At 39.2% G+C, this 16875-nt stretch overlaps 1 protein-coding gene across 2 annotated transcripts in view; it reads right to left on the minus strand.

The window, feature by feature from the left end:
* syn2b (synapsin IIb) overlaps positions 1-12747 on the minus strand; it is an 84730-nt gene extending 71983 nt beyond the window's left edge. For both annotated transcript variants that reach the window (XR_001634117.1, XM_016484598.1), the window contains exon 1: positions 11993-12747. Coding sequence is in view for 1 of the 2 variants with exons in the window: in XM_016484598.1 (XP_016340084.1) it covers positions 11993-12354 (362 nt within the window). In the remaining variant the exon portion in view is untranslated. The remainder of the gene's footprint in view (positions 1-11992) is intronic.
* Positions 12748-16875: the final 4128 nt, after the last annotated feature.

Raw genomic sequence — 16875 nt, forward strand, 5'->3', positions numbered from 1 at the left:
GGATCATCCAAGTAAGAACACATCATTAAGAATCAAGTGTTTGTAAGCTTTTGAACGGGGTCATTTTTATAAATTCAACTATTATTTTCTCTTGTGGACTATATGTAAATGTCTTTTCTGTGAAAGCTCTTATTCAGGTCAGTACTAAATAAAAAATAATGTGCATTTTGTATGATCCCTCGTATTTTGGTAAAATAATTATCATTTTGCAGATACCGCAAAGTGTATGTAAAATGTTGACCACAACTGTACATCTTTTTTTAGAAAGGTTTACATGTTATCACTAAATCAGTTCACAGAGAAAATAGACAGAATTTTGCTTGAGCTTTAAGTCTGTGTGATTCTAGTGGACTACACTACCCATAATTATGAAGTGAGAGCTGGCAATTAGGGACGTTTATGAAGGCCTAAAAGATTTGCATACGCAGGGTAAGAGTTGTGGAAGTGTACATAAGACTAAGCGTAAATTAAATTTGCATGCGCAAGAGAAGCTTTGTAAAGGTGTAAATCGCGTTTCAAGTGTAAGAAAAAATGATTTGCAGCATTTTACTGTTACCCGTAAGTGTAATTCAAGTATTGTGAAACTGCAGTTTCATGCTAATGCAAAATAAATATGATCTGCATGCTTCTGGCTTCCATTTTTCCGCGCTTACACTTTTGGCATGTTGTTATCGCTAAAATACGGTCAAAAGTACTGCAAGCCTGTGAACAGTGATTTGCAAGCGAAAACAACAGTTTAAAGAACTGCAAAACGGATTGACTGCATAGAACCAATCTGTATGTGTACAAAACTAACTTGCAAATGTCTAAATTACTTGTGTATGTGGGGCAAAAAGTTCCCGAAATAATAGCCAATCAAATGATACTCTCGCTGACTCTCCATTTACTGTTATCTGATTGGTTCGATAAACACATCATATGCCAAAACATTAATCTTCATTTAGTTCCGGATCGTACTCGCTGCCAGAATAGTACTTTTAACGTACACATACATTAAAAATAAAAATAAATAAATAACAACCCTGTCTCTCTCTCACACACACACGACGCGATACTCTACACGGCGCAATAACAAATACTTAAACTATTAAGAAAACATACTTACAGTAAGTGATTCAGAATAAGCGCCAGATTGTCATAGCAAAGTCGGAATTGACCCATTTTTTTTTAGAAATAGCCTATGCATACATGCACAAATAGCTACATAACACACTAAAGAAAAGGAAAAAAAGAAATCGCATCATAATCACCCCTTTAAGATGTTTTCATCTAAAATAGCATAATCCATAATAACGCTTCATCTCCTGTTGTCTCTCACATCAAAATCCAGCCACATATTTGTTTAGAGCTGTTTTGGACTGTAAACGCTGCTTGATCTGTGCAGATTTATCTCCTGATTCAGAACAGACCACTTTTTCACTGGAGGAAGCATTATTATGGATTATAGACTCGTATTTTAGTTAAAAAACGTCTTTATGGATTTGTTTCTTTTGGCTTCTCAAGATGTTAATTGATGGAAATTCTTTGTTTTTTTGCTAAACGATTCTTTTAAGTGATTTTCTATGCATTTTTAGGATTTTTTGGCATTTAAACATACAATTTATTGCGTAACTTGTTTTAACTGCTGTTTGCATTTTCATTTGATGTCTATGTTTGTTTCTCTAATTGGATGAGTGCTTATTTACACCTGAAGGACATAATAGTCTTTATCATGCTGTGAAATGATTGCCTCAGCCGCTCACCTTGAGAGACGTGATAGTACGCTGTACATTATCTCAGATCTGTAATAATAATTCTCCCCAGTGAGAGGTTTCCACTCCTCAGCACTTTCTCTGTCAAGCAGCTCAGTGAGTCACATAGTGTTTATCAGAGTAACACTGCTGTAAAGAGAGTGTGGATCAAAGCAGGTGAAATCACTGACCGACACACTCATGCTTCCTACGACACAGCCGTCATTACACGACTTCCACAGCACATGCTGAGAAAGGTTACAACTCGCACCCTGTAGCTGTGTACAACTGTTGGCGCAAGCTACATTAAAGTGATTATTACGTTTTGAATATGGTTATTTTTCTTACAAAAATGCATCGATTCGCTACAGAAGGCCTTTGTTCACCCCCCGGAGCCGTGTGAGACATTTCTTTTTATGGATGGGCGCTTTTTATTTATGTTTTTTTGGACTGATGCATGCAACACCCGCTGAGTGGCATTAAACAGCTTGAAAGATCAAAGACAATTTTTAATATAACTCCGACTGGATTCATCTGAAAGAAGAAAGTCATACACACCTAGGATGACTTGAGGGTGAGTAATTTATGGGCTAATTTTCATTTTTGGGTGAACTAACCCTTTAAGCCAGTCGGCGTGGTAGCCCAGGCTCACATAGATACATACATAGATGACACATAGATGATTCATGCGGTTCACATGGCTCTTCGGCGCAACAGCAGTACATTTGTCTTGGCAAAAGATCTGCTTGTTGGGGGCTGTTTTGTTCTTGTTTTGGCTTGTATTGTCCCTTCTATGTCTCCTGCTTTGTGGGGGGTTATTTCATGTATGTTATATTTGCAGCAGCAGTATTTCTTACATGCTCACAGCAGCATGTTGTGGATATATTTTCAGTAGCATGTCTCTGTACTTGCTCTGCAGCAGCAGCAGCAGATCTATTCCGCCAAGACCAAATACATTAACATTGTCATGTACATTACCATGCCAATCCCTCCGAGAGTTGTCATGACAGAACTGCATTTACACACATTTTTTATTCATTTTGAGCAGGCACAGAGCAGGCTTAACTCATTAATGGGCTCTTTACACAGCTGAGTTCAAATTCAGCATGAAGACTCAATGTTGCATAAAAGCCAGACTAACTAAGCCTGCTCTGACCCACCTCAGCCCTTAGTATTAAAGTCTAGTTGTAATTGCAGTGTAAATGCAGTTTTGCCACCTCTGAGCAGCATTAAACTGTAAAAGACATTAAACTCACCAAAAAGCCTGTTCAGAAGCGCTTCTCTGCCATTGTTGCAGTGTGAATAACTGACATTTGGGTGTCTGTGACGTGATTTCCTGTTTCCTGTACAATGCCACAGTTACTTTGACTGGAATATTTTTGGCTTCAAAGCTTAATAATATTTTAAAACAAAACAGCTTCAGTGCTTAAATGTATGCCAGATTATGCCAAACTACAAAACTGGTTTTCAGGAAATATAAAACCATATTCTTTCTTTTGGCATTACACGCTTAGAATGATAGCTTGACATTTTTGACTCCCAAATGTATAAAAATGAATTTTAATTCAGAAATGTAAAGCTGTTCATCATAAATGTTTAAGTCTTTGTGACTTGCATTGTTTCTGTTTTGCTGAATTAATTAATAGCACACACAATAGTGGTCAAAAGTTGAAAGAAGTTTTAATAATAATGTCTTTATTTGATCAAAAATAATATTGTGAAATATTACAATTTTAAAATACCTATTGTGGCAAAGCTGTTAATTGTGTTTGAGTGTGTGTTGATGGACATCATGTGTGTGAAGAGCAGAATGAATGTTTGTGTGTGTGTGTGTGTGTCTGTCACAGCACTCAGTCCCATTATTTCTCATAATCTCCGCTTGCATAAACACAGTCATGTTCAGTGATGCGCTGCTGTCACACGGACAAACCTCATTTACCGAAAGAAGGAGACTCTGAGCCTCATTCTCTGAACTTTCATCAAGGATACATTTATACTTCATGATTATTACATATCTGACATCTTCTGAGAAGAAGAAATGGAAATCAGATCTTGATTTCCAACATCAGACAGCATCAGTCCATTTCTGACAGTGATGATTGACATTTCAAAAACTGATTTTTACATGGTTGGTTTCTGACTATTTATTTCTCAGGACTTTATTTCAATGTTTTCTTTTTACACCAGTTTTGTTGTCCACCAGATGGGAAGAAATCAGAAATCAGTTTAGTCACTTAGTAAAGTAGCAGCATGCCTTTCAGCACATGATTTGAGGAATCATTTATGTCTGGATCGTAAACACAGCAGGATGACAGACACACACACACACACACACACACACACACACACACACACACACACACACACACTCACAAACACATACTCACTCACCAGTGACTTTTTTTTTCACTGTATTGTTCGCATTTAACAGTTTTTGTTTAATAGTAAAATGTTTGTGTGCATGTGTGGTAAGCACAAACATTATTTCACAATGTTTTTATTTCCACTTTAGTCTGTCCTGTTCTCTGCTGAAGGTTTCTCAATAACATGGTCTCTGTTGAGGTTGAATGCGTTTGAATGCAGTTTCATCTCCAGGGTGCCAGAGCTACTGAACTACATCCCCAGCCTGTTGAAAACTAGACATGAATGAATGCAGAAGTCAAACACATCCCGTGAAATGACTGGACGTGCTCTAATTGCAGGTTGAGAATCAGGCTTAAGACGTTTTATTGTTCTGATCACGTTTTGGCCAATTTGATGTGTATGAAACTGAATGTAGAGTGTATGAATGGGTTGATGTGGAAGCGAGCTATCACAATTAATCAAAACTAGTATGAATATAGCTGCAAGCAGCAATTATAGTTTTAGTGTGTTTTTTTTCTATGCAATAAATCAGCATGTCGTACAGGCCTAAGGAGAACCGTTTTATTGAAATATGTCAGCATCAAAATTTATAAGCATATATGGAAAACTTATTTAACTCAGTATGCTGTACTGTTCAAAAAGTCACATGTAGACATTAAAACTGACCCTTGACAAAGGCTTTCTATTTCCTGTGATGTTTGTGCACAAGTACAGATTCCTGTTGATCAATTCATGATTTCATATCACTGACATTTTCAGAGGATTATGATATTATGGCTAATGCACAATATTCCATCACTAGATGCACTGCTCGACTACAGCAATATTAGCCTGCATTTGTCCGTTTCATGTGTCAATACAGTCAGATGATGCCAGTTTCAGACTAATGTCTGTTCATTTGGCCTTAAAGAGGACAAGCCCAGCAGCAGCAGTCGTTTTAGTGGCTGTCTTTTCTAAAAGGAGGAGTGATCAGTTCAGTTTAAGCTGAAGCTTTAATGGCAGCTCATTCATCAGAGGTCCCTCTGAGGAGAGCATCAGCACACACAGACACTCGCAGTAAACACTCTACTTTACACACACACACACACACACACACACACACACACAACACAACGTGTTAATGTAAATAAACTAGCCTATATACAGAAAAAAAATCTAATGTATTTTTAAATATATTTCACAACCTAAAAAAAATGACCAAAAACATATATTTGCTAAAAAAAAAAAAAGTTTCAAAATATAGTCAAGGAAAAGTATATTTTCTACTCATATATTTTTTTATATGAGTACATTTTTTTTAAATGTTAAATATATTTTCAGAAATATCCACCTTATTTTTCCCGTAAGAGCAGCCGTTTGTAAATGTAATGTGTCTGGCTTCCACTTCCAGCTATTTTTCACTTTACAAAACAGCTCGTTTTGCTGCTTGATATTGCAAACTGGTGTTTCTTACCATTTTATTTTAATGTATTGCCTTAATTATAAAAACGCTGGGTTGTAGCGTAACAGTTTGACCTTTTATTGCATGTTGTTATTCTTCTCGATATTTCCTACTGAACCGGAAGTCTTGCACATTCACAGAAAACAGCTAACTTCCGCTTTGAAAAATAAAATAATAAGACACAAAAAATGGCCCAAAAAATATATAGGTAGAAAATATATTTACGTAAATATATTTTCTACCTATATATTTTTTGGGCCATTTGTATATTTTTGAAAATATATTTTAAATGTAAGACTGGAGATGTATTTTCCTGCCCCTGAAATACATTTAGAAATATATTTTGGTTGAAACTAATATTTTCTATTTCAAAAATATATTTCATTGAGCTTCACTGTTTGCAATATATATTTAGCATATATTTCAGCCAATATATACAGTATATATTTGCCTTATAGTTGCACATGCACATTGAATACTCACATCTTGTGTTACTGTGTATAAGTGCATCCTATTCTAATAACAGTATTTTTCATTCAAGATATGGCATTTCAAAGGATTAGAACAACAGAAGAAGTGTTATTCACCACACACACTCAGTGCACAGTGAGGCTGCATAGTGTCCTCTGTGGTGGCACTCGTAGGCAACTTTATGAAAGTGAAAATGACAAATGAGACAAAACAACAGAAAAGTTATTCATCACACACACAAAGCGAAATGGCACTCGTAAACAACTTTATGAAAGTGAAAATGACAAATGAGACATGCTACAGCCTCATGGACATCACAGGCTTGCGGTGGCGTCTGCAAGCGCACATCAAATGTGTCATTTGGGACAGAGCCTAGAGTGTGTGGGAGGAGGACAGGCTGCAGACTGGCCAGGATTCATCAGGCTGTCAGGAAGCTGATTTTATGGACTAATTTTCATTTTTGGGTGAACTAACCCTTTAAGCGTCCAAACACTGTATTTAGGCATTGAGAGCTGAACAGCACATAATTCGGTGGAGGCTTTCACTGGCAGCAGGGTACAATTTGATGACACGCTACTGTGCCGTCAAACATCTGTTGTAGTTTCTGACCTGTTATTACAGAAATGAACACATGTCAGCTGGATGATGCATTCAGCATTGACAACAAATTATGACAATGTTTTGACAAAATACTGTGCCTGTTTTCCAGATCCTTTGGTGTCAGTGAGAATGTAATATTGATAAGGCCATAAGTTATTTCATATACTGTAATCAGTTACAGTCCTCCCAATGATGAATCATTAAAACACTTCAAATAGAACCCATTACTGGCATTTTGTAAAATATCTAAAATCTAATAAAGAAAAAACATCTGGGCCATGTTTTATTATTCATAATATTTTTGATGAAACGATGTAAAGTCATTTTGGTGCGAGGTAAAACACTGAGAACTCAATCCATAAACAATTAAAAAGTTCTGGCAGGCCCAGAGTCTCTAATAATTTTCCATTCGATATCTGTCAAAGCTGCAAAATTAAAACGTTCAGTAAACCCTCATTAGCGTTCGGAAAAATGGTGGGCAGTTAAATGAAGGCCCAGATTTAGTGCTGCACCTTCGGTTATTAATCTGAGTCGATGTGCGCGACATCAATGAGCATCAACAGCCTCATTAAGCAAAAACCAGCAAATGACAAATGATGGAAGATATGTTTTATAAAGAAACGCTGCAGAAGTTTCCCCCGAGGCTTGACTAGTACTGGAGGCTACTGAAATACGATTGATTAGGTTCTAAATATCACCGTATTACATAATTACCTTATTCCATCTCATATTAATCTGTATTTAAACATTGTCACAGTTAGAGATGGTTCCAGTTTATGACGTTTTTTTAGTACATTAATACATTAATTACAATGTAATTACAGGCAGTGGCTTACTTGTAATAAATGAAAACTAATTCAACATCATTCATTTTCAAAGCCTTTGTGAGACAGTTTTCAACAGCTTGATTACTCATCATCAAATGTCCCATGATTGAGTATAAGAATGATAAGATATTATAATAATACTATTATATATTATAACAAGATATTATAAACATCAACATGATGATTTTCTGTAAAACTGCTTTGAAACAACATGTATTGTGAAAAGTGCTATAGAAATAAATTTGCTAACCTGTATGTCATACCTAAAAGCGATCTTTTACAGCCTGATACAGTATTAATAAATGGTTTGGCTCTAAGTAATGCATTAGTTACTAACCAATCTGTCATACCTGTAAGCTAAACAGCTAATATTTTATAGCCATTAAATGAGCATAAAAACTGAGTTTGACGCAGTGCAGCTAGCAGCTAAACCATGTGCTGTGTTTCTGTTGATGTCCAGCAGAGCAGGGCTGGACATGAAGCATATGGTGATTGAGTTTGGATGCTGTAAATAAGGTCAGAAGACGTGATTAAATTATTCCATGTGTTGAGGAACACAGACTCCACAAAAACACCTGCGCTTGGCCTGAACGCCACAGCAGAGATGCAAATCCAAGCAGAATGTACGGCAGAACCCCTTTTACTCAAATTCAGATGCACTAGGAAATGTAAAACCCGGAGCGGAGCTGGAGTGTGATCGCAGAATGCTTTAAACGCTTCTTTTGGAACTATTTTCACTGACAGAGATAAAATATATAAACTTACTGGCCAGTTTTTGAGAGAAATATCAGTTACCCAATATTAACTCTTTCCACGCCATTGACGGAATTTTCCGGCTTTCCGTGTTTTCACTGTTATACAGTAGGAGGTGCTATTATGCATCTTCTGAAAGAGTATTGCATGTCTGGCTCAAAACACAGCAAAGAAGAAGCAGAAACAAGTGAGTGCATAAGCAGATACATTTGTAAAATCAGCATCAAACATTAAACAGCATATCAATCAAATCTGCCTAACGCTACTGAATGAAATGTCGAGGCAGCTGAAGTGGTTCAGGACTGTGACGCTTTGGATGTTTTGATGGAAGCGATCGACTCCATCTGTGTTTTGATCATTGATCTGAATCCCATCCAGACGTAGTCTTTGACAAAATGCCATTTTCTCAGCTTTTTGATCAAAATGCTTTTTTTTCTTCTTCTTTTTCTTTTTTTTCTTTTTGGATGAAATTTACCCACATTCAAGTGTTGATAAAAAAGAAAGAATGCATAATTTGTTTAAACGCACAGGCTCTGTTTCTTCTTTTGACATGTTGCATGTTGAGATATTCAACAAAACATTCTGGGGGCCATGAAACTTTTGTGAAAATGATCAGAAATGCTGACTGTAGCTGGAAACTTGCTGGCAGGGAAAGAGTTAATTCTTTTATTGAACCACTGCATTGCAATGCCACACTCACATTTGTGCGATAGTACTGAATACGCAAAATTCAGCCATGAATCCCATCACTGTATGCTGAAATTTAAGTCCCACCTTTCCGAAAACTCTGCTCTGATTGGTCAGCTGTCCCAGTCTGTTGTGATTGGTCAACCGTTTAGAGCGTATGTCAGAAATGCTGCGCATCCAACATTGCAGGCTCATTGAAAATTTGTGCTTGTGGCAACGTTTCTGCAACACTGATGTTACATAACTTACTGCACGTTTCACACCAGTTTCAAAGTGAAATGTCCAGTGAGTGGCGCTAAAATACATTTGTAATACCTGACCGTAGCCATGTTTTTATTGCGTTGCTTCAGTTGCTATTTTAACTTCCTTATACGTGGGGTTTGAGCTGTTTTGTCGAAACCGTAGTTTCACAGGATTCGTATCGGAGCACTTCACCTCACAAGTGCAACGCCGTTTCACGTGAGCTAGTGCACAAACCCTCTGTGTCAGAAAACCCATACATATGAAGCTGTACATGTGACGATAACATTCAAAAGTCCAGTCTTCAAATCTTGGAGCATGTTAAAACCGTTTTAAGGTCATAACACAGTATTGTGCAATGTGCAATTTATGTGAAAATTAGGCTTTCTAAATTGAAACTCTGGCCTGTAAATCATACTTTGTGTGAAAAGGAATAAAAGTGGTCAGAGTTTTACTGCCTCTAGTGTTCATTGCAATTTTTGGTGCTTTTTTTTATAGAAATGTAGGTAGGGGCACATATTTCTAATGAGCCTGGGTAGCAATGGATCTTAGCTTCATAAGCATCTGTAAACAGCATTATATCTACAGTAACTACTGTGTTAGTTTTAGTAGTCAATACATTGTTTTATTGCCCTCACAGTGACAAAAACAGCACCTCCTCAACAGAGCAAAATCACCCAACTGTTGTTTGAGGTCTGGACAAAGCAGCCAGTAGGTGGCAATTATGTAACTGTGTAACATGATGATGTAGCCATATCACAGAAATAATGGCAGGACTGCAAACAAAGCATTTCAGGCAAGTGTCTTCTGTTGGACAAATTCTCTCTTTGGCACCGACTTTGTGCTTTGTAACTTTACAGATCGTTTGTATGCACAAACAGCTATATTACTCACTAAAGGAAAGGTGGAATCAACAAAAGCACAATAGGTGCCCCTTAACACAACGCACATGTATGTACATTAACATTATTGCAGGATGAAAAATATCGATCCTGCATGATGACATTTTGCTTTCACAGCTATAATAGCATCCTCACACACGCTGCAACCACACACAGCGCACAGATGCAAGCCTCAGGCTCACTGTGCTGATTCACCATGTCCCTTTGCATTACTTCCACACATGACTGCCCTTATACTGCTCTCTCTGAGGAGACTACATAGAGGAGACTCAAGGGCAGAACCGAGCTCCTGTATTCACACATCCCACTGGGATTTCTCCCTTCTTTGTAGGCTTGGAGGGGTTGCAGAAACTTAGTATTTAGCAAAAGCACAGGTTTCTCCAGATTCTTGAATAATTTGGGCATTTTTAAATGAGCAATTTAGGGAAACCAGGGAAATAGTGAGGCATGCCATTTCCAAATGCCAAGGGAGACTCCTCGAAAAGCACACAGTTTAGTGGGAAATAAAGCTGAGGTCTTTTTCTTTGAGTGCACATGGCAGATCACACAGAAGATGGAAGCCGATGGTTATGTAAGCTTCTTGTTTGTGTCATCCACACTCAGAGTGTTACAGAAGACGTTTTCCAGACCACATATAATTAAGCTTTCACTTAATACCAGGACTGACCCTCATACTTAAATGCAGGTAATCATATGAAATGTGCAGTGATAAGTTATTATTATAAATGTTGAACACAAACAGATTCCTGGCAGAAGCCCAGTGGGATAGGAGTGACTAAGGATCATGTCTGTGTCATTATTCAGCACGACACATTGGAGATTGGCTGCACATCTCCTGGCACACGTCTTAAGCTGCACTCCTACTGGTTACTGCTCAGCGTGTGGCCTGAATATGTGATGTGCTGCACCCTTCCAACACGCTAAATCAACTGAATTATCATGAAACTCTAGCAAAATGAACACTGCATGCATGGTTCTAATTAGGCTTGCTTTTATTACAGGAAAAGCAATAGCTTCTTAAATCGGTCCCATCAAGCCTTATGAGCTCCTCCAGTGCAGGAAAAATCAATAGCACCCACAGGAAACACACCTGGCTTTGCTTTCTTAGAGAGATCACATGCTGGCTCCTCTGGAGGAACGCCACTGAAATATTCATGCATGTAACTAGGGGAAGTAAGGTGTGATTCCTCTATTCTGAGCATGTCTCTGGGTTTTTTATTATGTGAATAATGATCTCCGCTGGACTTCTGGAGCGTGTGAATTAAAGACCTAAACTCATTATTGTAATGCAACCTGAGCATTCATCAGGTGCATTTGGACAGGGTTTTTCCAAGCCAATCCGTCGCCGCACTGGTGTGGAGCACAGCATTGGTGAGTGTAGCAGCAGGCATTTCATAATCGACAATTAGGATTGGCTTGGTTGTCAATACTACAAAAGATGGAAAAATTGCAGATCATTCGTATTTAGAGCAGTCTGACCTTTCATCATCAGTGATAGTGTTGTCATAGACGCTAATCATTAGGATGAACGAACATTTAGCAGTGATGCATCTCAATCACAGCTCACATGCTGGGAGAATTTCCATCGACTGTGCTGTCCTTTCCCACTATTTGCAACCAGAAAACATCGAGACGATCACTGTGATGTAGAGAGCAGCTCTGGTGCTCAATCTGCTTTGCTTGCGTCATGACAAACTGTGTTGTAAATCAAGCCTCTTTGCATGCAGCCATCTGCTTAAGAGGCGCATAAAAAAGACTGGTGGTGCTGTTCAAGGTACCAATCAACTTCTGATTGAGGGGCAGCAAGTGAAGAAAACAAGACACTGAGATTGAAGAATGCTGTGTAGCCCCTAAACAAGGTGCAAACTTATCAAAGCTCTGCATGAAGCTGCTTCTAATTCTAAAAGCACGTCAAGCTTGACTTCACAATTCAAATGCTTCAAATCAACAAGTCCGGATCAATGCAAGTAAACTCACCACTCGTGTTGGGGTTCGTCGATGACCAGGAGGATCTTGAACTTCCGTGACACCGCCGCAGGACTTTGCTCCACGAGTCCCGCAGAAGCGGCGGTTTGCTTCACCACGTTGGTGATGGAGCTGAAGAATCCCGAGCCAGCGGATTGGGCAGGCTGCGGCCGTCGCTCGGGGGCCGGAGAAGCAGGGGGGGACTTGGCCGCAGGAGGCGCCGATGGGGCAGGAGTCGGTCCAGCGGGGGCTTTGGTGGCAGCAGTCGGGGGAGGTGGTGGAGGTGGGTCGGGCCTCTGGAGATCCGACATGTAGCCGTTGGGCAGGTTGGCGATGAAGCTGCTGTCAGAGAGGCGACGGCGCAGGAAGTTCATGGCTAGTGAAGGTTAAACTCTGGGTTGGACGTCAACAGTGTAGCGGTGACAGTAGCCTCTTTGCGGTCTGGGATTCGCAACTCTTGTGCTGCTTCTCAAGAGCGCAGTGTTGATATTGCTGTTGAATTTCTCCGTCTTCCTCCACTGACAGCTTGAATGCCAGGATGAGATGCTCACACTCTGCCTGTGTCTCCGCTCCCTCCCTCCCTCGCTAGCTCTCTTCTCACGTGCTCCTCCTCCCCCAGTCCCTCACGATCTCCTACATCATCGCTTACGTGGCCGTACTATGTCGTACTGCAGCTGCTGAACGGGGTTTCCAATGAATATGCATGGCAGGAGGGGAGCTCCTACAGCAATTCCCCCATGCCCCCTGCCGCCTCTCCTCCTCTAGCTCCCTCCCTCTGCTCCTCGGATTGACCCGCAGACCCCGGTCTGGCAGCGCTGGGGCTGGGGCAGGGGCAGGCAGAGGGATGGAGGAATAGGTCTGCAGATGGTGGAGACACGCGTCAGCTCGGCTCTCTGGGGATCTGTGAGCGTCTTCTAAACATTGATCCTCTGCCATCGTTTAGTCAATGATGCTCTCCTGAATATAGGAGCTCAGTATGTCAAGCCCATGTTGGGCCATCGCTGCAGAAAATACAAATAAAATTGAAGCTGTGGAATGGTGATCACGATCAACAGTGGCATTTTACACAACCAGGCAAAAGAAATGTCATTATTACTGATTCAATCCAGCTGGAACAACATGAGGTTATGAGATTTGCTCAAGGGCTCAGTGGTGTTTACGTCACATCACAAAATACTGCCCAATATACATTTATCTATTTATTAGAAAAGAGTCTTTCTAGAAAACAAAACATTTTCTTATATCATGAAATATAAATGCAGCAGGATAACAGATGCTTTAGAGCTACAATTAGCGTCATGCTACATAAGACAAATTATGAGATTTATAATATGCTTTTAATCAAAACTCACTTTAAACCACCACCGAGTGTTTGTAATAACTTACGATTGCGATCTCATGTGGATTTTGGTCATCTAATTTTGCAGAAATATTTTATTTGTAGCCTTTTATATCAAGCTAATCGCTTCACCTGCTTAGCGTTTCTCATGTAAACATCCTTTATTGTTAAGAAAATACCCCAAATCTCATGAAAATCACATTCAAGTTATATACTATCGTACTAGTGTGTTTATTAGCTTCATGTTTTGTGTGTATAAACATTTCTTTGGGATTGATGTAATGGAAGCTCGTCATCGGAATATGAGTGACATTTGAGCAGCGAATGAGCTTCATAACAACGATTATGGAAGAGAAAACACTGAGGCTGTAACCATAGCAGACGGTATTGAGTGCACTCATTCAATCCCATAATGCACCGCAATAATAAGTGTACACCCAATGTACAGTCACTCAACGGCTAGAGAATACCCATAATGCACCGTGAGGGTCAGGAATAGAAATGATGATTCTGTCAAAGAAATATGAAGTGAATGTAAATATATCAATATTTCTCCAAACATTGGAGGCTGTTGTCGACAACCAGAGGCTGCCGCTTCATAATTCTCTATGCAGGAAAAAGCCCATAACACCCTAGCAACTGACTAACAACATGGTAAAAAAAAAAAATAATAATAATGCTGTTTATATGAATTTTCCCTGTTGGTAAAAACTCCTTTTCATATTTTCATACATAGGCTTCAGATGATAAAATGACCCTTCATGTCTGTATTTACTAAGAACTTAAATCTACTATGATATCTTTGTATAAATATTATTATGGGATGCTTATGTGCTTAAGTCTTATTTTGAGTTTTAAACTTCAGCACATAATTCAGACACAACAGCAGACATGAATGTTTTTGTGCAGCCTGACAGCACTATAGCAGAGTGCTACAGAACAGTTAACAACCTAGCAACTATATATCAACACCATGGCAACAACCCACAACATCCTGGCATCACAGTGCGCTACTATAAGCACAGGACCGTGTTAAAGGATGAGGGCGAGAAAGGGTTAAATAGATGTTGACTCATCAAATGTCAGGGTTTCTCAGGCTAAATTAGATGAAGATTTGCATTTATGTGCGAAGCCCAGCCTACACGCTGATGGCAAACAGGAAAAACTAACGAATATGAGCATGATTGCATTGTGTCTGGTGTAATTAGTGAGATGAACCTGAATGAGATGTTTGTGGGTTTTGTGCTGTAGGTGTCGGAGAACAGCTCATTTGTGCGCTGATGGTGATGGTGTGAGTTGTGAGGCTCACGGCTGATTTCTGAAGTCACAACTGTAGTGTTGATAGTGCTGGAGGTGTGAGTCGCAGCTGCTGACATGCTGAGCTCATTCTGACCTCCATTTTTCATGGCAGGGAGAAAATAGCACAACATCATGTGCTGCTCGAGCATATTAAAACACACAGATATCCGATTGGCCTATGATCGTACACAGGTGCGATGCAGAGAAGGTGCTGAACATTCATGCACACATGACTAGACTGAGATCAAAAACATGGGAAAATAACCGCATGCATTTTTCATATCATATATGCATGAGGCTTTGATCTCTTGCGTGAGAACATGTTTGGAAGCTCTTATATTTTGGGTTAACTTGATAACCCTCATTAGCAAGATAAACCAGATGAGCTACTGCTGAAACTATATTCAGTTAAAATTATTGCTGAGACAACTGCATAAGAAGTCATTTGTGATTTATACTTTTTCCAATGTTTGACCACAGCAATTCATATCTGATATTTAACATTTATTTTTACATTGATCTATTCTATATACTCACTTATGCCTCAAAATAATTAAACCTTTATGCATGTCAACTATTTTTTCCATATTATTATTATTATTATTATGCACATCCAACATTTTTAAATGTGTGGTATTACAAAACTGAAATATTTGGTGAAAAATCAAAGTAGGCCTGCTGTATATTAAAATGTGTGATTTTTATTCCTTAAGTACTCTATTATATTCAAAATGTCAAATTGAAAATAGATTCATATTTTCCCCTTAAACCTCATGAACTGCACATATTTTTGCATCTAGCCACATGCAACAATTCATTGCATTCTGTTTTCCCCTCATTTTTTCTATTATATTCTATTTTTATTTGTATGTAATAGGATCTTATACCATTTTTTATACCTCTAAATTATTTAAACATTTAATAAGTTAAACATATCTTTAGTTACATTTGAGCTCTTGTTTACGAGCTGAATTTATGAACCTATTTTTTTATTTTTTTTTACAAATTTTCCAAGCAATTAAATGCATTCGGGTTGAAAGCTGTAATGCACAAGACAAGATAAAAATGAATTTATAGCGCTTTAAAAGGTGATTATATCGACTGGCATAAACCCATCTGCTATAAAAGAACATTTGCACTAGGTTGTAAACATATGGATGTGATGCTAGAATATGAAGATGCTTTCTGTGCTAGACGAGCAGATTTCATGTTCTCTGCTGGAGTGCGAATGTCCCGCCTTCCCTCTCTAACGATAAGTGCTGCATTAATTATTAAGCTTAATGTCATATTTCTGAAGTTTGCGTTTATCCTAAATGACATCAGCGAAGCGATCCCTTTTCACCGCAGGCGAAGTGAATGTGTCAGTAGATGCTCCAGTCTCGCGCGCTGCTTTAAACATAGCTGGAATAAGCAGTGAATGCATCTCCATGGCAACTGCAGTAAAGCGTGAGATTGTGTTGTATTGTGCTTGAGGAAAGAGCTCAGGTCCAGATGCCTCTATCATCAGTCCCTGAGCAGACTTCATCTTCAGCAGTCACTCGCATGAAGAAGCACTGCAGTGGGACTGAACGTGTTTTTGAGCACAGTGAGGTCATGGCATCCTCTGTCACTGGAGATTCTGAGGACATGTGATGAAGATGAGATTAGCTGGTGACCTAAGACGCTAATGCAGTCCCATCATGAAACCATGACACGAGATGCTGCTCTTCTCTTTGAGCACAAGCGAAAATGCTTTTGAACCTCATTTACTGCATTCAGATTATTTACTCGCCACACAATCACTGTTTTTGTAGCCTTCAATTTCGGTGTCATTCCATTTGTATTTGCATTAATATTCAGCATGATTTGTAATGCATTCTGATAAAGAGGAATCTTGAGCTCGAGTGAGACTGAATTCAGAGAGATTCAACACAGCTCCGAGCTGTTGTCATTGCTGAATGCTGAGAGACTCATTGCTTACCAATGCTCAGGCCTTTAGTGCTCTCTAGTGGCTGCTGATGAAAACACAGTGCTGCAACACACACACACACACGCACGCACGCACACTCACACACACACACACACACACACACACACACACATACACACACACACACACACACTCACGCACACTCTCACACACACACGCACGCACGCACGCACGTACGCACGCACACACACACACACACACACACACACACACACAGGAGACTTTTTGCCGAGATCTCGCGAGAGGTCACGGAAACCTTTCCAATGCAAGTTAAATATTAATATAATA

Source organism: Sinocyclocheilus anshuiensis, unplaced genomic scaffold, assembly GCF_001515605.1.
Source record: "Sinocyclocheilus anshuiensis isolate Anshui unplaced genomic scaffold, SAMN03320099.WGS_v1.1 scaffold1805, whole genome shotgun sequence".
Taxonomy (NCBI): Eukaryota; Metazoa; Chordata; class Actinopteri; order Cypriniformes; family Cyprinidae; genus Sinocyclocheilus; species Sinocyclocheilus anshuiensis.